At 47.9% G+C, this 20,056-nt stretch overlaps 2 protein-coding genes across 2 annotated transcripts; both read right to left on the bottom strand.

The window, feature by feature from the left end:
* Window positions 1–6,517: 6,517 nt before the first annotated feature.
* Window positions 6,518–16,041, bottom strand: MIEF1 (mitochondrial elongation factor 1). Its single transcript, XM_002198260.7, has 5 exons — window positions 15,902–16,041; window positions 14,443–14,591; window positions 14,142–14,322; window positions 11,881–12,143; window positions 6,518–10,793 (listed from the first exon to the last, which is right to left on the bottom strand). Exons 2-5 carry the CDS (start codon window positions 14,584–14,586, stop codon window positions 9,987–9,989), a joined length of 1,395 nt encoding a protein of 464 aa, XP_002198296.3. The 5' UTR covers window positions 14,587–14,591; window positions 15,902–16,041; the 3' UTR covers window positions 6,518–9,986.
* Window positions 16,042–16,082: 41 nt separating this feature from the next.
* MIURF (mitochondrial elongation factor 1 upstream open reading frame) lies at window positions 16,083–16,295 on the bottom strand. The gene has a single exon (XM_041713536.1). The coding sequence runs from the start codon at window positions 16,293–16,295 to the stop codon at window positions 16,083–16,085; it is 213 nt and encodes a 70-aa protein (XP_041569470.1).
* Between the last annotated feature and the right edge of the window lie 3,761 nt (window positions 16,296–20,056).

Raw genomic sequence — 20,056 nt, forward strand, 5'->3', positions numbered from 1 at the left:
TCTCTTTGGGTTTTTTTTTTTTTCTGATTTTTTTTCTTTTTAAAGTAAACATTGCAAGGAAAAGATGTTTTCTTCTTCCACCAGCAAGAATACAGGAGACAAACATGCTGAATGCTGTTAGTAAGCACACCAAAGACTGAGAGGACGTAAATGTTTCCATAGTAACATCCCCTCACACAGTCTAGACCAGCTGCATAGGATGCTCTCAGGGACTGTCAGTGGCAGGGAAGCTGGTGGCCCTCTCTAGCAGGGGAGCAAGGGGGTGGGAGGAGTGGGAATGGCTGGGGCCAGGAGGGGAACCAGCAAAAGTAACAGCGACAGAGATGTCTGCTCTTCTCCAGAGTGCTGGGAAAGCTGCAGCCAGGGGGAAGGTGGGCTGACACTGCACTGGGAGGGTGCATGGTGGCCATGGTGGCACTGCGCAGGCAGCTTTGGACCCCCACTGAGCCTCAGTGCCCCAGAGAAGGAGCAGATGGGCTTTCTGCTGGCCCTGGGCTCTGCTGCGGTGCATGGGGAGGAGGGGGCACTGCCTGCTTCGGAGAAGGGTGAATGTGAGGGCAAGCCCCAGGGGGATTGTTGTGAGGGATAACCTGAGTCCTTTGAACCTTCTATCAGGAGGAACAGGAAGCCTTATCCCACACTTCAATGAACAAAGCATTTCCAGAAACTAGCAGGAATTTTTCCTGGAGAGAATGCTGAGGAAAACACGAGGGAGGAATAGGGAAAAGCAGAGAGACATTTTGAGCAATTTTGAGGGAGAATTACCTACAACCTCTATGGCACAGACTAATTCACAGTGCTTGCTTGCTTCTTTCCTCATGTGGTACAAACAGATATCTGAAAGATATTTTCTCATTGTAAGCTCTTTAGGGATTGCTTTATAGATGTTCCATTTGAAAACTAGATCAAAAAGCAAATATATATGATTAAAGATCAGGCTGGGAGGTATTAACACCCATCTTTTATTGCATACAAAATAAGTTATCCATATGCTCTGCCTCGTTTGTTTTGGACTAGTACACCGAATGGAATCTCTAATAAATCATTCACTGCTTACCCACTCCCTCACTGTCTTCTGTTGCCATCCTGCTATGTAAATATCCTTGACATTAGAAATGGGACTAATAAAAAATAGGATTAAATCTGCAATTTACATTTGCAGCTAACAGTTCAATTATTTCACACAGTTATGGAAACAACCCTGGTTGTCCACCTACATTTTTCTTACTGAACAAACTTGGGCATGCCAAGCACATGCTGATAGCTCACAAAATACCTGTCTCCAGAGGCTTCGTTACTCAAAATCAGCCAGGCTGTGGCCAGCTGCCACAAGTGAAAACATTGCACAATTCTGGTCAGAGGGAGGTGAGTTGTAACTTGCCCAAGCATGAGTTTCCTAAGCAAAGCTACAACTGGCTGAAAATGATCTTTAGCAAAAAATATGCATGAAGCGGGGAGAGAGGGGGTGCTGACTTGTTCAGACCATTGAGGGATATTTTTAGTTGTCTCACTGTCCAGCCTTATTTTATTATGATGAAAGACTTGGGGGTCAAGAATAATCCTTCATGTGCATTAGCACATGTGGGCTCAGTTTAGAACACAAACAAAAGCCTTCCAATTATCCAAGCAATAAAAAACAGAAACACATTTCATGTCAACTATTGTTCTTCATGGGCCTATAGTTGATGTGACCCCCTTGCAGACTGTGTGCTCAGTGTCTATCAAAATGTATGTACCTGTAGGTTATCAGCATCTGCTGGAGTTACAAATGCCAGGTGTCTTGTGCCCTTCTGAACAAAAGGATGAAGAGGACAGTGACAATGCACATTACTTATTTTCTGCCAGCGTGAAGTTAGCAAGAGCTGAGGCCTGACAGAGAGGTATGGATTATGAGACTGCAGCATCTCAGCCCAGACTCCAGCGAGCGAGTTAACTTCAGTGGAGCTCTCTTTCAGGGTCTCAGTGCCCCTCAGAGCCGTCAGCATGAGGGCCCCTGGCTGTTCCAGCCCAGCCCCATTTACACTGCAGTCCTGAACCTGGTGCCAAACCGGCAGCTTTGGCTGACAGGTGGGGATCTTTTGAGGGTGTGTGAGATCTCTGATTTTGGTGCTGCCAGGCAGCTTCAGCAACAACATTGACACAACGAGTGTTCAGATGAAGCTCTGAAAGTCATTAGAGGATAAGTCACTGTTGAGACAGTTGAGCTGCCCAGGTCCCTGGGGAGGAACGCTGCAGCCATTATTCAGTAATAATTTTCCACTCTCCATAGGCAGCAGCTTCTCAATGATTTACCAGCAGACTTTGTACTGTTTTAGTAGATATTTGTTTACAAAGGAGGAGAGAAAAAATCCTGGTGGATGTTGACACAACTGTGATACCATTGAGTTTATAGTTTTTCCCGAAGGAATGTAATTTTCCCTTCTAAGGTCTCTGTGTTAAGGGATTTGGCAAATTATGTCAGAAGATTCTTTCAGAAGACTTTGAGCCTATTCTGCTCCCTGCACTTGTACATGGATTGACAGGTGGCCTCAGTAGAGCCTCCTCAGGTGTGTTACAGGTGGACTGACCATAGGCAGGCTGGATAATAGTCCCCAAAGACTTTGCAGCCAAAGTACCGCATTGAGTAGGTGCTGTGGCTTCTCTGCCCTCTTCCTGCCATTGCTGTGGTGCCTGGTGAGGGAGGTTTGCAGTTCTCTTAATGGGAGGAGGTTTCTGTGCTTGACTGCTGAGAGAACTGGTTTGAGACTAAACCCAGGTCTGTCAGGAGCCAGCCACAGCAGCCCAGCTCTGCTGGGTAGGAACAGCTGGCCTGCTCTTCTGGCACTCAGAGGGTGAGACTGTTGAAGCCGTGGTCTGGCTTCAGGAGGAGACATCTCTGGTTTGAGGCAATGCTAGTGCTATTCAGGAAGGTAACATTTGAGCCATTCACCTCAGTCATGCAGTCTCGGTAAGACACATTTGGATGCTGAGCACTTATCAGAAATACACATCTCACCTAGGCATGGGAGACTCACAAAAGGATAAGTCTGTCCCAGGGTACAAAGCTTGGGAGTTACCAGTCTGCTGGTGACACCAAATATCCTCCTTGGCAGTGCAAATTGATGGACTGAAGATGCATCATTCTTCATTCATTATCTTGTTTTACATAGGAAAAAAAAAAAAAGAAAAAAAAAAAAAAAAAAAGAGGAGAAAGATTCATAGCCCAAAACACAAGCTCACTGCTCCTTGTTCAAGAAAAGGCACCAGCCTAGGTGCTTTCTACTGCCTCTCTCACAACCACAAGCAGTGATTTGAAAAGAGAAGGTTTATGCCTTGGTCATGTCCTTGCCTCAGCAGAAACCAGCCTCCCTGTAAGCACCAGGGAGCTGGGCCCCTGCCAGCGTGCTCTCTAACAAGCACCATGGGAGCTGCAGCTCTGCAGCCTCTGGGACTGCTGTGCCTTGCTGCCTTGGCTCCAGCGCACCTCTGACAGCGCAGCAAACAAGCAGCAGCTAAATATGATTCACATCTTATTATCCGTATAAGTGCTGCTGCTTACTGTCTCCAAGGTCCCCTGTGCTAAATAAATTCAAGAATCTGAAGGCAAAAATGTCATTCTGCCATACTGTTTCCAGGAACAATTGCTTCTTGCCTTTCAAGGGAGGTAAGGAGTCCATCAGGGCCCTATGAGTTTTCAAGTAATGCCCATTGTGGGAGAGGTAAAGAGCCAACACAATCCAACATTTGCCATCTGTGCCCTTGTGTCTGTTGCCTCTGAGGCCTGTCCTTTGCAATACTGAGCACAATCAGACAAGAGGGTTGTACAGGACTGGGATTTCTTACGAGACAGTATCACCCCTGTGCTTCTGTAGAACAGTGACAATTCTACCACAGAGAGAGGAAGGGGAAAGGTGGAATTGCACTGAAGCTAGGGAATTGTTGCCTAACAAAAGAAAATCCTAAACAAAACAAGTAACACAAATGAGCAACTTTTGTCCTTTATTTCTATGGGGAAGGCTTTTCATAAAGAATGTGGTAGAATTTTTATATCTGTATCTCCCCTGAGAAGCTTAGCACTGAATGTTAATAGACAGAGGAAACAGCTACTTAGCCACAGGAGCCAGGGAAATTGAATCTGGGCAGCAAAACAAAAATCAATCTGACTCTGACTGTGTTTAATGTGATTTGGTTCAGAACTGAGTTCTGCATGAATACTTAGGAAAGCTTAAGATCATAAGAAGTTTGAGTTCCTTGAGCCAAACTCTGTGTCCCACTCTCTTTGGTTTTTGTAAAATGACAATAACATTTCCTATCTACAGAATGATTTCCGATCTTCCCTGCCTTACCCATTGGTCCTACCACCCTCTTTTGCCTTATTGTTTTCAAGATTATTCCACAGGATCACATACTGTAAAGAAAGGAATAATAGCCTGCTCACCAGCACATTGCTGGGTCCTTGACTTGTGAGTAATGCTGTCCTTCTTGAAGTATGCTAGTAAAAATTTTATCCTGAATTGTGTAAGGGACATTAAACATATTCTAAGAAGGTGTTGAATCTTACAAAAAAAAAAAAAAAAAAAAGGAGGAAAGAAAAAATAATAAAAGGGAGGGGAAGGATTCTTGAATCCTTCAGTTCATAAACTCAGGTAGTAACTCAGCCTGACAAGGATAAAAAAGATAAAATCCAGATATCTCAAACACTTCCCTGATAGTCTGGACAGAAGCAATTCTCCCAGGGCTGGAAGCCAATACTGGCTTTCACTGGTAGGAGGTGGAATTTCCCATTTCTTCCTTACTGCATCTGTGGCAAAGCCCCACATTTCAAGATCCAGTCCAGATTCAGTGAGCCATTCTGGAGCCATTAAATAGTGCAGGTAGTGAGCAAACATATCTTATCTGGAAGAAAAATTCCTCATTTGGAAGAGGCTTCTTTTTTTTTCTGTGAAACTAAAAGTTGGAAGAGGTGCTTCTTTTTCTTTCTGAGACTAAATTTAATAAGCAGCAGCTGTCTACAGCTTTTCTAAGTTTAGACTATTAAAAAAAACCTTAAAAAATCATGGAAGCAACTAAGTATTTGGGAACAAAAAAAGAAACATTGTTAATGCAGTTCAACAGTTTAGCATGATAATCTCACATTTGGGGTTCAGTCATCCTTTCTTCCCCAGTTTAAGATTAGATACAAAATAGACTAGAATTTATGTATTTGTTTTTAAAATTAAGAGATGCAAAAATAAAGAAGTAAAATGTAAACTCAGCTACATTAATATCCAGGACAAGACTGTGGTTATATAACCAAGTGAGGAAAATATTTTGCTTATTCCAAAATTCACTTTCCTCCTAATCTGTTTGTTCCTTAGGCTAAGAACAAAAGAGATTCTAAGTCTTTGCAGCCTGGAGAACTACTTGTGCTCTTCGTCTTTGTAGCAACTTTTTCCATACTTGCAATAATTATCATCACTCCCCTCAATTATTTCTTCTTTACATTAAACAGACAGTTATCTTTTGATCTTTTCTCCCTATTCATGCCAGGACAGCTTTTATGTAAAGGTGCAAACCACTGCATCTATTAACCATGTAGTGCAGGCTCTAGGCATTCCAGGGCCTTTAACTTGACAGGGTAATACCTGTCACAGATTTCACAGAGCGCCTCATTTTTAGCTGCTCCTGTAAGACTCTGTATGGCATGAAATGTGCTTGATCTCATCTGATTCCTTCCTACCACAGGACAGATTAAAGGAAAAAAAACCAAAAAAAACCAGAGCAACACAGGCAAGGGATAATAGAAAAAAAAGAAGTTAGAGATGTAGACTTCCTTTGTATCATAAAATACCCTCTAAAATAGCTAATTACAGAGTCCTCATTAAGACAAGTCTTACAGGACAATGTTGCCACTGTATGTCTTCCAAGAATTAAGAAGCCTGGAACCCATCAAAAGCAGAACAACTTCACACATTATTTGACATCCAACATTTCCACTCCACCTTCCCAAGCAGGCACATAAAACTGGGTCTTACTGTAAAGAACTTCACCACACCAGACACAGGCCCCTGGCAAAGCAGCTTCCTTGCTGCCTCAAGGCTGATGCCTGGATAAGAGTGCACTTGGGAGGGGAGAGGTCTAGCACACAAAAACCAGGGTGTGACTGAACAAGGGTGGGGGAGCCCACACAGGAAAGTTTAATATTCCAGAGGCACGGAAGCCTCTGAAGTATGAGGAGCCACATGAAAAGCAGGTGCCCGTCCAGGCACGCAGACTGTCAGAGAGAGGATGAGAGGCTCCACGCCACAATTACACATCATCTTGTGACTGGTGTGAAAGCTGCCAGGAGCCAGGACACTGGAGCTGATTGCTCCCTTGAGACAAGCTGCAAAGTGCTGAGCACCCAGAGCAGCAAAGGGAAAGCAAGTGAATCAGCAAGGGGCAAGTCAGCCCCCAAACACTGGTGTGGTGCAGAATTATATCAACATGAAGGTGATGCACCGAGATGAAAGCAGAGAGAGATGTTCCTTTGTTTAAAAACATGCCAGAGACAACCAAGTTACTGTGGAAAGTAATTTTATTTCAGAATTCCACACACTCTGTCACAGATCATGCACTTGGACTTTCCCCTTTGCAAATCCACAACCTCCAGGCCTGGGAGAGATGAGGCATCATCTCTTCACTTCTCACTGCGTGCCCACATGCTAAGAATGAGGGCCCTGATGGCAGCTTGCCAGGGGGCAGAAAGCAGCCTCTTGTTTCCATAATTGCTATTAAACATGGGAAAATAAATCCGACTTGAAAGATTAGCAGTGGAGCTCAGCAGCAGTGAAACCCACAGCTGAGCAAGTTGGTCCTCACCCTGTGGTTACAGGGAATAAGATGACAATCTCATGGAAAGCTTGTGTGAGCTAAGCTACAGCAGAACACATGGAAACATACTTGGAGCTGAGGCAGCCACCAGCCCAGTGCATGCCCTGGGCCTCTTACAATCAATCTGTCTGAGCTGCTCTGCCAGGAAGGTGGCCAGGAGCTGCCCTTTTCACATTCAACTTTAGGTTCTTCTGCTCTGTGCTACAGATTTGACCAGGAATTAGCCTACCTGTAGGTATGCCAGCCCTCCAGGCTGTACATCAACACATGTACTGCATTTAATACTGAAAGGTGCCAGTTTGAAAGACTCTGCAACATTCTGTTTGACCCACAGGCTGGGTACAGCATTACTGGAAGTTTCCTGCACACTTGCTCTACACCTTCTTCCCTGCTTCTGTTGCCTCTTATACCTGACCCTACTCTTAAAATATTCCTAGTTGCAGTGTCCCTGTGACCCATCAGATCTTTGGCCTTTGTCAAGACTGCCACTGCCAGGGCAGCCATTGCCTGCTGTGGTGGCTGCCTGTAGGAAGTGAACAGTTGCCTCCTGAGAACAGGCTTGTGGCTAGCTCAAAGAAGGGCAAAACTGAAGGGAAGAAATGATGGAGATGGTTGATGCAAGTAAAGTGGAGCAGAGTCTACAAAAAAGGCAAAAAGGCAGCTTCAGTCTCCATTTGATACACAAATTGAGCTCAATAGCAGCAAAAATGGCCATAAAATATTAATTCATTAGGTTGCCAGGAAGAAGTGAAAGCATTCGTGTAAAAATATATATATATACAGATATGTATGTACCAGCTGTTCTTAAGCCACATCTCACCTTTTTTTCTATCTATAGTTTTAATAATTTACAACCACACTGCTGTTAAAATGCAAAGACCACAGTAGTGGGGTCACCACCAAGTGAGGGGCGAGATCACACTGAAGAAATGAGCTTTGGGGGAACTCCTGACAACCCAGATATTTTAATATTTTTTTTGACCTTCAAGTAATTAAAAACAAGGGGAATTCCCCCCAATAGCCTATAGGCTCCAAGGTCTGCTTTTAAGGTAGGAAGGCTGACATCAGAAAGGCAGTGGGGGGCAAGGGAAGGAAGAGGGGAAAAAAATCTGGGAACCAGAGTGAAGAGCAATCAACAGCTGAACAACACTGACTGCTGCAAAACTTACAAAACACAAAGTCATACAAACGGGATTCCTGTTAACCTTTGATAGACTATAGACTTTATATACACACACAGACTCCAAAGTACACATCTGGCAGTCTAGAAAATACCAGTACCCTAAGGATTAAATAATTTAAAATGCAATGTTGCATTATCACTGTATACAGAATGCTATCTGACACACTGGCTAAAATGGACAGGTTGTCCGAGAAAGATGCTCCCTCCCTCACCTCACCAGCACTGTCTCTAAAAAAAAAACACGGGGCGAAAGACTTCCTTCTGTGGTTCTACTCCTGAAATTCACCTTGAAACTTCTCTGTCAAAGATGGGGGAAGTCCTAAGAGGAAGGGAGAAGAAAAGGAAAAAAGGATTCCTGCTCCCTCCAAACTCTGCTGCTACAGTACTCCTCTCCACTGGCTAAGGAGGCTGGACAGCAAGGGTGAAAAAAGCTCCTAAAGCAGGGAAAAGGCAAATATATTTCTAAAACAATAGTTATGCCAGTCTTTTGAGATACACACAGAACTCCAGATGTGGGGGGACAGCTTCTCTCCCACTTTTTGAAGACAGCAGGTGGCTTAATGCAGAGTATAAGGGGTCTACAGCCTGACAGCAGCCACAGACAGGAGTGAGCAGAACTGCACTGCCAACAGGTCCCAACAGACACACTGGGGAGGTGTGCCCTCACCAGGTTGTTAAGAGTATTAGTAAAACGGGAGCACTGGAAAGTCAACACCTAGGAATGAGGAAGGGGATGGACAACCTCAGTTCTGGGGAGGAGACTAAAGCACACAGAGCAGGTGGCAAAGCTAATCTATCCCTAAATGCCAGCTTTGTATATGTACCCTAATACTAGTGTATGGGACAGAACCTTGCTGATGTTTTACCAGTTCAGTTCTACCACCTTCACAGCCTTTAGAGCTGGTGAGAATCTGGCTTGTGTGTGCTTATTCCAAAGCCCTTTGAGGCATGCAGTCTTGTTTCCACCTCTAATAAAACAAAACCATTAGCTCTTGGGGAAAAGATGAAAAAAAAAAATACCCCCATTCCCATGTGTGTCTCCCACCCTTCCCCTATAATCACCCTCTCTTCCCCTAGGCCAGAGACAACTGAAGAGCAGCCTTGTTCTCCACTCCCAAGGCCATTCCCAGCAGATCTGGCTAGGCAGGAACAGCAAGCTCTGCTCCCTCAGCCTCATCACACAGTCAGACCACAAAGGTTCCTTCCTCCCCTGTGATATCTTCAACAAGAATTGCCTGTACAAGACATTGTGGTTGCAGCAGACTGGACAAATTTTGGCCCTTAATTCTGAACCCAGCTTGCAAAGGATGAGAAGGCTCCATGGGAGCAGGAGCTTTGGAAATTTTCCAATTTCAAGCTCTACAGCCCTAAATATTGCCAGTGTAATCATTACCAACTCAGAAATACAAAAAGAACCCTATCCAAAATATCTCACTCAGTCTGCCGTGCATGACTGGGCCAAAAGAACATAAAAGAAAGTGAGACAGTGTAGGACAGCAGAGAAAAAGAAACATAGGGCAAAGTCAGGCTGGAGGAAATTAAACAACCTCAGTGCAAGTCTGCTAAAATCATCACTGGATTTACCAGCCCAGTTCCACCTTCTTCAGACCAAAAAGGGTTTGCTGCTGTAAGTGTAGTACAGAAGAAAGAAGTGCATAGTTTAGTTCATTTTTTGGTAGACACTTAAAACTCAGCAGAATTTATGTGAAGATCTCAGAGCTGCAATTTTAGCCTCTCTTCCCTAGCCAATGGGTACCTGTTGGGGCAGAGATGGTGGAAATGGACCAGTAGCACCAAGAAATTCAGTGGGAGCACCAACTCCACAGCAGGAATTACTAATGAACCAAAAGGGGGGAGTGGTGAAGAGAGAAAGAGAGAGAGGGAGATATGGAGAAGTGAAGGAGATATAATTTGCAGTAATCAAAGTCTGCATTGGCTAAACCCTATCAACACTTCCCCAGGTAAGGCCCCATTATGTCTGCAGCAAGACCTCTGGCTCTGACAGAGAGCTGTAGAGGGTGTAGCCCAACTCATCCACTTCTTCAGGGGTGAGCTCTGAAAACAAGTTCACCTTGGGGTTCAGGGCGCTAGGGAGGACACCTGCCTCCAAGTAGCGGATCAGCCCCTTCAGTGCCTGCAAGAAGCGATCAGCCAGCATGTCCTGGGACCAGTCGGACTCCTCCTGGGAGAGGTGCAGGATGACATTGGTGAGCTGGCTGGCAGTGAGGTGTCCCAGAGCTGGGTTTAACTTGCACACTGCTTTGAAGATCTTGAGGCACAAGCAGCGGCAGCCAGAATCCCCCTGGTCCAGGGCGCGGAGCCGAGCCGTTTCCGCTGGCCGCAGGCTCAGTCGCCACAAGTTGTCATTCTGGGCCAATCGGTGAGGTTTGGCAACGAGGACGATGTCCCCCAGTGTCAGGGATGGTAGAAAGTCAATAAAAAGATGCCGATCTGCATCATACTGGACTTCCAGTGTCAAGTCTGCTGGGGGAGCCGCGGGACGGATCACATAGTCCAAGAGACTCCCAATTGCTGGCCAGTTGATTGACCCAGCTACAACTTTTTCAAAGGTGTCTGCTACAGTTTTGGGGGAAAGGTAACCTCCCACCACACAGCGGTCCCAGTAGCTGCTCCCGCGAGGAAAGTACTCTGGGTTTTCTCGACGCACCAAGTAGAAGCCAGGAATGTTCATGATAGTGTCCTCCCCGGGGATACACGACCACAGGTTCTGCTCCAGCATGAGAGGTACAATGAGCTGGATGTGGTCAGCTGTCACTACCTTTCACAAGAGAGAAAAGTCAGTAAGAATAAGCTTTCTATCTCCACATTCATTTTATTCACCACCTTTAGGTAGCCTTCTGTCCAAAGGAACCTGAAATAAGGATTCAGCTGTCTTGCTCTCCTCTCTGCGTGGGATTCCCAGCCTCCCTTTGTTAAAAGGCATTCTGAAGGACTATTTCCAGCCATCAGTGGAATAATTCCAAGGTATAGCTGAAGCTAGTGCTTATGTGGTATGTACTATTTAGAGACCTAACGTGGACTGCATATAGACGAATCAGTCTGCCTCATATTGCTTTAAGTCTGCTCCTTGGTTGTGAGGTGCAGCTGGCCTAGGGCACAGCAACACCACATGATAATTTAAACAGGAGACAGAGTATTAAGTTTCTTGACAAGCTTCTGTTGCCATGGTTAAATAATCCAATGCTACAGCTAGGTACACTGCCCTCACCTGGTCTGCTATATTGTTTGGAAAAAGGTCGTTAAAGATCCCTTTTTATCAATGTGATTAAGACCCCAGGTCTAAGTTTCACTGGACATTCCATGCTCCATTCCAGAGCACTGACTCAAACAAAGAAGTGTGCCTCTGAATCACTCACTATAGCCATGGGCATCTTGCCATCAGGGAGATATTGCAGCAGGGACTGCTGTCCAATCCAGGTCTGTCATGCATTAAAAAAAAAAAAAAAAAAAAAAAGGTAGGAAAGACCTATATGAATACATGGGAGTTCTAAGGGAACATATTCGGATGTTTACAGAGGGATGGAGAGTAAAGAGACCTGTACACAGAAACAGCAAGAAAAATGCAACTAAAAAAAGAGAAGAAGGGAAACAAAGGACTGAGATATTTTGGAGAAATTAACCAGCAAAAAACAAAGGCTTTGCAAACAATGACAGAGCAGCCTGGTCATGCCTGTTCACACAGCACTGTGGAAATCAACACCTGGCTCCACAGTGGGAAAGGCAACACCAGGGGCCTTATAACTGAGGAATGCTGTGCTGAGCCAGCAGTGCCATCAGGGAAGCCTGATACGCCCTGGGAGGTCAGTCTCCTGAAGGAGGAGCCGTGATGCGTCCCCAGGAGTTACCTGCAGGTCATCGTAGAGGCTGCCGCTGAGGTACATGTCCCGCAGGGGCATGTCCGGCAGCTTGGCGCGCAGGAAGCTGCGCAGCTCCGTGCAGATATCCACGGCCGCCTGCTTGGCCCGAGCCTGCTCGTCCGCCGGGATCGCCACCCGCCGCCGGTAGTAGGCAAACAGCTTCTCCTGCAGGGACAGGCGAAGGCGGGACTTCTTCAGCTCCACCTGACTCCTCTTGGCAGATGGCTTGGGCTTTGTGGGTCGAAAGACGTCTGCAAGACAGAAGGAAAACTGTTGAGGTTGCAGCTGATTTCGCTGTGAAGCGTTCTGCAGAGGAGAATCTGCAGCGCAGAACTGCGGTCTCCCAGGTCTCAAAAAGCCCTTGGCAGACATTTTTCAGGCTTTATGCAGCTACCACACCAAAGGGGCGTGCTGAGGAACTTCAAAACGTACTACTAAAAGCATCAGAACAGATGAAAACAAGTTACTAGATCTGAAATTTGGCCAGACTAATATTGCGTACAAGGATGAAATTTTAATGGCTACGTGGGCAGTATCTCAGCTCAATTTCATAAAAAATTCAGTACTGTTACCAGTTCAAAAGCTTTCAGTGTGATGCCAGATTAGTGAATAAAACACTTTTGAACAACCACCATGATCTCTTTGAGTTTTGAACATTGAAACAGATTATTACAAATTACCAGCAGAACCTAGTCCTGACTAGCACGAGATCAGAGAAGACTGTGCCACCTGGAAATGAAACAGTTGTTGGGAGTCTGATCAGCACAGTAATTAGGATGATGAGCTGACAGATCCTGGGGCCATCCCAGCTCAGGCCATCATTGCTCCAGTGATACCACCTTGAAATCTCCACTGGAAAAAGACCACAGAGCCCACTCAGAAGCACAATGCAACAACACAAGGTTTAATTGCTATCTGCATTACTAAACAATGTCTGATCTGCACAGATTCTCTGAGTCCCTTTTTATCTGACTGGTTTCCCAAAGAAATAAATCAATGCTTCCCATCTGTTTCAGATTTCTCTTAACATTGACGAAGAGTTTCAAAAGTTAACAATGAGAATTAAAGGGGAATTACAGATCTAAGAGAACTTTGGAAGGGCTGTGATACCTATGGGTGCAAGAGAAATCCGAAGTCAGTGGCCCCATTAAAGCAATTGGCTGTTGCAGATTTGTTTGATGATTTGGCCACACAGCACAGGAGGAATGGCTGACCAAGCTGTACACAAAGCCATCTATCCCAGCCTCAGCAGCTGCTGTCTCTTGTCCCACTGGATTCTTTTGGACAGATTTGAGCTTTCTTCGTGTAAAGAAAATAATGTACTAAACCACAGGGAACTAGATTTCATTGCTTATTTATGAAAAAAAATATTTTTCCTTACTGAGTTTTAATTTACTTCTAATTGAAGAAATTAAGACACCATCATCAATGTTTTTATTACTCGGCCCATATGCTTGGGGACACCAATCGAATTATCTAGACCCCATTTAACATAGCTATCTAGTTTTTACTGTTTCCTCAGCAGAAAACCTATTGCCATCCCAAAGATAACTTCCTTTAAAATAATCTGGAAATCAAGTTAATAGCTTGATTCTGATTTTTAGTTAAAATCTCCAAGTGTAATTCTCCTAGTGACCAGGGACAGAAAGTAAAACCATTGAGAACAAAGAACCAACCACACGTAACAAAACAAGGTTGGATTCTAAATTACTGATCATCCCACCCAGAAAGAAAACGACAGGACACTTTCTATAGACTACTGAAGACACAGTGATAAGCAGTATTAAACAGGGAAATGTCAATCAAAAAATTATTTGGAAAATGGCAGCAATAATAGAGGAAATACTGTTATAAATTGCTATTACATTCCCAGCTCGAGTACTCCCCCTTTAAAAAGATGCAAGCAAACTGAAATGATCCAAAGAAAGGCAGGAGAGTGCTTGAAATTAATGGAATAGCTTTCTATCACGAAAAATTAGATACTCATATTGAAAGAACAAAAATGAGGGAGAATAAAGCTCAACACCATGAAATCATGAGAGGAATGAAGACTGCAAATAGATGACCATTATTGACTAGTTCCCAATGTCATCTCTGAGTCTTGAAGTTACCAGTGGACCTGCTTAAGAGAAAAACATAAAAATCCCAGGTCAGACAGGGTATTTCCTTCCCCTGCATTCCTTTAAACAAATACAGGGCTTATAGGCCTGGATGACTCTCTGATACAGGAGGATGAGCATGCCTCTTACCAGTGTCTGCAGCTGAAGGATCAGTGGGAAGGGTCTGCAGGGAGCGGCTGAGGCTGGTCTTCATATCCTGGGTCAGCAGGCGTGAGGAGGAGCCCAGCCAGTTTGGCTCTTCCCAGCTCCTCTTTCCCGACTGGCTCAAGCGAGTGGGGCTGCTGGGAGCACTGATTGCCCGGTCGTACATCTAAACGGGGGAGAGTTTGAGTCACTGAGGGCCCAACGCTTGCATTTCACCTAGGGCACTGCCAGCAGCCCGCTCCGGAGCCGTGCCCGGTGCCGGCCGTGGCGCGGGCTCGTCACTCACCCGCTTGACGGCCAGCGTGGCGATGCCCAGCATGGCGGCGCCGCCCACGCCCAGCACCAGCCGCGCGTTGGCCAGCACGAAGTCGATGGCCATGCCGATGCCGTTGTCATCCTTCTTCCCTTTGCGCTGCCCGGCGCCTGCCATCTCACCTGCAAGCAGCGGGAGCGTTACACAGCAGGGCTAAACGCTGACGGCTCTGCCCTTCTCCCACATCTCGCACCCACTGCTGCCGCCGGGTTTTACTGCAGGAACGGCCCACCCAGCCCTGCACCCTCTGCAATTGTGCTCCCCCAAAGAGCTGCTTGCTCCCAGCAGTGCCAGGACAGTACTGACCAAGCAATATCCAGTGCCTGAGGGAACACATCCAAATTTGATGTGAGCTTTCTAATAATTGAATGGGTTTAATGAAAGGAAGTAGAATTTACTTCCGCAATAAAGTCCTTCATATTAAGGAAAACTCTCTAACTATTCAGGTATTTTTCTTATAATTTGTGCTTCTCAAGCAAAGCACATCCAATTTATTTTGTAATTTTAATGTAACAAGGGTGACTTTGCTCACAGACAAGGCAATACAGGGTTGATCAACTGTCTGGCACAAAGTGGAATCTTCCCCAAGAGCTGACAGGCAGTCTCAGAGCTTTCATTCACAGATTGATTTCTGAACAGTGTCCAACCCCAGATACTTCAAAGACACCCAAGAATCAACAGCAGACTGCAACACATCATAAAAGGAACAGCTCCCTTGCCTTCATTTGATGTTTATTCCTGCCCTCGAGGCTGGTGGGTTTGACTCGCAGACAAATCATGTAAAACACTGGCACGAAGGTTTTCTAACATGTGTACTTTTGTGTCCTCAAATTTCCATTTAACCTCACTTTGAGATTTAAAGTCTCTCAGGCCAACATGGCCTCAAGCTGTGCCAGCAAAGGCTCAGGCTGGACATCAGGAGGAATTTCCTCACAGAATGGGTGATTAGACATTGGAATGGCTGCCCAGCAAGGTGACCGGAGTCACCATCCCTGGGGGCGTCCCTTGAACATGACAGGCAGTGCCATGTTCTAGTTACAAGGTGGTCATCAGTCAAAGATAGGACTCGACGATCTCAGAAGCCTTTTCCGACCTAAATGAGTCTGTGATCCTGAAAAACGTACTTTGCCATCCCTGTAGCCATAGGAGGATCCCCTGGTGAACCTATATGAAAACATCAAGAAACGCCTGCACTGTGATTTTAGGTTGTTTTCTGCACCAGTGTCCAAGGCTCTGAGCCTGCCCGCCTGATTGGGGTGGTTTAAAACTGCCATTTGTTTTTTATAAAGCCAAGCCAGCGGGAATGTTCCTGCCTGGATGAACCAAGAATACATTCACCTGTCATCCCCAAACAGAAAAAACCCTGCACTCTCGCAAAGCTCACTGTAACAGCAGCATGAAGAACGCAGTTTTATCATTGTAAATGACCTACCTGTGACCTAATGCATTTGTGAAGAGAACAGGAGAGGCCTCCTGGCGTGCCTGTGGAAGCACTTTCAGGACTTCTTCAAGCAAGTGGTGGGTAGTGAGTGTTAATCATCCCTTCTGGGTGGCGAGAGGATTTTGGAAAGACGAGGGAGGTACGTGAGACCGGTGGGAGCTACAGGGAATGTCTAAACCAGGCCCCCGAGCCTGCTCTGCAGGAAAGCCCGTCCCTTCTCCAGCTGCCTTTCCTTGTCCTCCAGCCGCTGCAGCCCCTGGTTCCGGCGGAACTCGCGGCGGACGGAGGCGAGGTAGAAATCGCGGTCGGTGTAGCGCAGGCCGCGGCCGCGGCGCAGCAGAGCCCGGTACAGACTCAGCACCGCCTCCCGGGACCACGCGGCCATGGGGGACGGGTGTGGGGCGCGGGCGGGCGACCTGCAGAGGAGTGACCGAGGCCGGGATCCGGCTCAGCTTCTCCCTTCCCGAGAGACCCGCCGGCCGCTCGGTGCCGCGTCCGCCTGTCCCACGGGCAGGAGTAACGACCCGCCCGGGCCGGGGCGAGGCGAGGCGAGGCGATGCGCGGGGGCCGCTGCAGCCCCGCGGGAGGAGCGCGGCCGCCCCGCTCTCACCGGGCCGCTCCGGGGGTCACCCGCCAGAAGCGATTCCGCTTCCGGGCCGCGGCCCCGCGCCCGCCAATGGCAGCGCCGGCGGCCGGGCAGCGAGCCGCGCGGGCCCCGGGCGGCGGCGGCGGCGCGGCGCTGCTGCCCTCTGGCGGCCGGGAGGGGAGTGCCCGCGCCCGGCCCGGCCCCGCTGCCCGGGATGCTCCGGCCGGGAAGGGCCCCGGCAGCCCGGGATGCTCCGGCCGGGAAGGGCCCCGCTGCCCGGGATGCTCCCGCTGCCCGGGGCTCCGTGTGCTGCAGCACAGCGCGCTGGGCTGCCGGCCCCGGAAGGCAGCGTGTCTGCCGTGCGCCACGGTCATGGAATCACGGATTCCGTTAAGTTGGAGAAGACCTCTGAGGTCATGGAGTCCAGGCTCTGACTGAATAACGCCTTGTCAACCACATCATGGCACCGAGTGCCACATCCAGTCGTTCCTTAAACACCTCCGGGGTGACTCCAGCACCTCCCCTGCAGCCCATCCCTAATGTCTAATCGCCCTTTCTGCAAAGGAATTTCCCCTATGTCCAACTTGACCCTCCCCTGGAAGAGAGCAGTGGATCAGTGCTGCATCTCAAGTTTCTTCTGACTTCTGGGGTGCTTTTAACAGACTGACTTATCAAATTCAAGCTCCTTATCTTTATCTCCAAGGTACCCCCAGGGCTTGGTCTGGAAGCCTCAAGGCTCCGGGAGAAGGGCAGTAGCTGGCAGCCTCTCTGGGATCTGCCTGAGATGATGGAAGAAGACTCCCAAAGCCAGAATGTTTTGCTCCACTGTCTGGGTGTAAACCCCACTTTTCTATTCTCACCTTCTCTACTATGAGGTGTGTCTGGGACATATCTATTTCTCCTTAGCCATCCCCTCCTCCCCAGGTCCTACCTAAATATAAAACATAATGTGCCGTGCCTCCCCTGGAGGGGAGGGTGAGAGAAAGAGCAAATGGTGTGTAACAGAGGAGAGCCACATCACTTCACACAATTCTCAGTGACACCAGATATGACAGTGATAGAGCTGAACAGGAAGAAAAACAGAAGCTCTGGACTGGCTCACTCTGTGCCAATCTCCTCTTGCTCATTTCCTTTCTGAGATAAACAACCCCAATCATTTTGATCTCTCTGTGAGCGAATTTGCCATGCCCCTAATCAGCCCTTTCTGAGAAGGGCTTACTTGAACTGCAGACAGTATTCCCAGAGAGGCTGCGCTAGTCATTTACATAATAGCATTATCATATTTTCCATATTATTCCCTCCTTCTTCCTTCTGCATGCTAATATTTTGTGTATGCTTTTTTTTTAACTTGCAGCTACTCTCAGAGCCAGGGTTTGTGTGACATTCATATTATTTCTTGGGTTGCTAGAGAACATCTGGAGCTTTGTAATTTTTATGTGCAATTTGTTTTGCCTCTTGTGACCTTGCACGTACCCAGTTGATCCTTGGCAAATATTTGCCACATTTGCATTTTACTCAGTCCTTTTTGGTCTCCTCAAGAGTCAATAGCTTCGAGTCAACTTTAAAAAATGTTTGATATATTGCTCATCTTTGTTTCCAGATCATCAGTTCCTGTACTGGGCTATCCAAGACCTCGGAGGCAGCATTCTCACTCTTAACCTGCTGCCAGAATGAAAATCAATCTTTGACCCTTCCTCCCGGCTTCCTGCCTCCTCCTTGGGTTGTTAATCCTCAGAAATACTTCCCTTCTCACAGGCAGGCTCTGTCATCCCTGGGCAGGTGTGCTGATGAGCCCAGCCCTCAAAACTCCCAAGTCTGGATCAGAACTTGAGCAGCTACATGTGGCAAACCGCTGGAGCACTGCCAGTGGGATCTGCCGGGTGAGGCCGAGCAGGGATGGACATCCCTGCTGCCCTCCTGCTATGGCAGCCAAGGACTGCCACGTCCATAAGCACCCCCTCCCCAGCCCGGCCCCCTGGGTTGTGCTGGTTTTGGTGTTTCTCTCTGTTCTTTCCCCCCCAGGCTGGCTGCCAGCTCCCGGGCCCCTCGCCAGCAGCTGCGTGTGCGTGTTGAGAGCTCCCCCACCCACACTGTGCAGTGTCTCCAAGTGCCCCAGCCCTTGCGGGGACGTCACTCGCTGTGCCCGCTGCCCCATCGGCGCTGCCCACGCCTGCATTGTGTGGGCAGGGGTCTCAACCTGCCCCTTCTCTCTTGCAAAGAGGAGGGCGAGTGCCAGGGCCGAGCAACACACGGCTGACCCACTCCAGCTGCCACACAAGTGCCCCACCTCTGGTGCCATGCTGGGGGTTGTACACTTGAACCCTGCCTCAAGACAGTGACGTGTGATCCCTGTCTCCAGGGTTTCCCAAACTGCTGACGCGCTGCACGCAGCTGGTGGGACCCACCCAAAGCCCCAAAGACTTGTGCTGCCCTGAGGGCCCCAGGGCCCCGTTGCCTGCAGAACCCTGTTGCCCATGGACTCACTGGGAATGGAGTTCCCTCTTTGATTCCAGCCCGTATCCCTGTCTGAAAGGGAATTCACTTGCCCTGACAGGGCCAGGTGCAGGCAGAGTGGAGGGAGCAGACCTTTGCTGTGCTCCTGGAGAACAATAACAACATTTGTTTCTCAAAATGACCAAGTGAGCTTGAAATTTCAAAGGCAGCATGTGTGACAGGGCACAGTAACCCGTGCTGTTACCTGGAATAAGACTAAGGCATCCCCTCCTGTCCCCTGCCTTCTCAGGGGTCTCCGGAGCCGCCACTCCTCTGCTGGTTCTCATGCTTGCAGCCAGTCGTCCCACTCAAGCAGCCACTGCCACAGGCTTTGATGGTCACTAAAAACAGCAAATGGCTGCCCCTGAGCCCAGCTTGCAGCCTCTGCTCCTGGGAGGCAAGGGCCATGCCCAGGACTTCCCACCACCCATTCTGCAAGGGCAGGACCATTCCCAGCCATGGAGACGTCCCTGTGCTGCTTGTCACCAGGCAGCAAACCCTCCCTGGGCAGCAGGGAGGCGAATGTGAGCCTCAGAGCTGCAAATCAAATGGCATCTTGGAGGGGCTGTGCAGGGATGGGAAACAAACTGTGCTTGGAAGCAGAAGGCTGGTGTCTTAGAGGAGCCAGAAAGCAGTTCTAAAATGTGAGGTGGAAGATAGATAGTGACCCACCAAGAGTATCTGAGCTTGAGCTTAAAATCTTTAGTATCTTCTAGTAAATGGACCTCATAGGAGGCCTTTTGGTAGTCTCAGCCCTGTTCAACAGCTCTTTTTTTAATTGCAGCTCTGTTTCTTTACTTTTCTTGAGCAGTCGCAAGGATTAATGGCATTTGAGATCCTGCTCTCCAGCTGTGACAAGCCAGGAGGGGCGGAGAGGCCCAAGGGCGGCACACGTGGCTTCATTCCCTGAAGCCCCAGCAGCTTTGATGTTGAGTGCATGTGGGAAGACAGGTGGTGAGGGAGGAGAGACCACTGGTACACAGCCACTTTTCAAGGAGCATTCCTGATTTCAAGCAGAGACCCACATTTTAGTAGGGACAGTAAGTATCTGATCTGGGAAGCCACGC

This window comes from Taeniopygia guttata, chromosome 1A (genome assembly GCF_048771995.1).
Source record: "Taeniopygia guttata chromosome 1A, bTaeGut7.mat, whole genome shotgun sequence".
Lineage (NCBI taxonomy): Eukaryota > Metazoa > Chordata > Aves > Passeriformes > Estrildidae > Taeniopygia > Taeniopygia guttata.

Excerpts from the sequence above, each read along its gene's own strand:
- MIURF (XM_041713536.1), bottom strand. The coding sequence starts at position 16,295 with ATGGCCGCGTGGTCCCGGGAGGCGGTGCTGAGTCTGTACCGGGCTCTG.
- MIEF1 (XM_002198260.7), bottom strand. The coding sequence starts at position 14,586 with ATGGCAGGCGCCGGGCAGCGCAAAGGGAAGAAGGATGACAACGGCATC. Across the intron at positions 12,144-14,141 it reads TCCTTCAGCTGCAGACACTG|ACGTCTTTCGACCCACAAAG; the intron begins GTAAGAGGCATG and ends TCTGTCTTGCAG. Across the intron at positions 10,794-11,880 it reads GCCTCTACGATGACCTGCAG|GTAGTGACAGCTGACCACAT; the intron begins GTAACTCCTGGG and ends CTCTTGTGAAAG.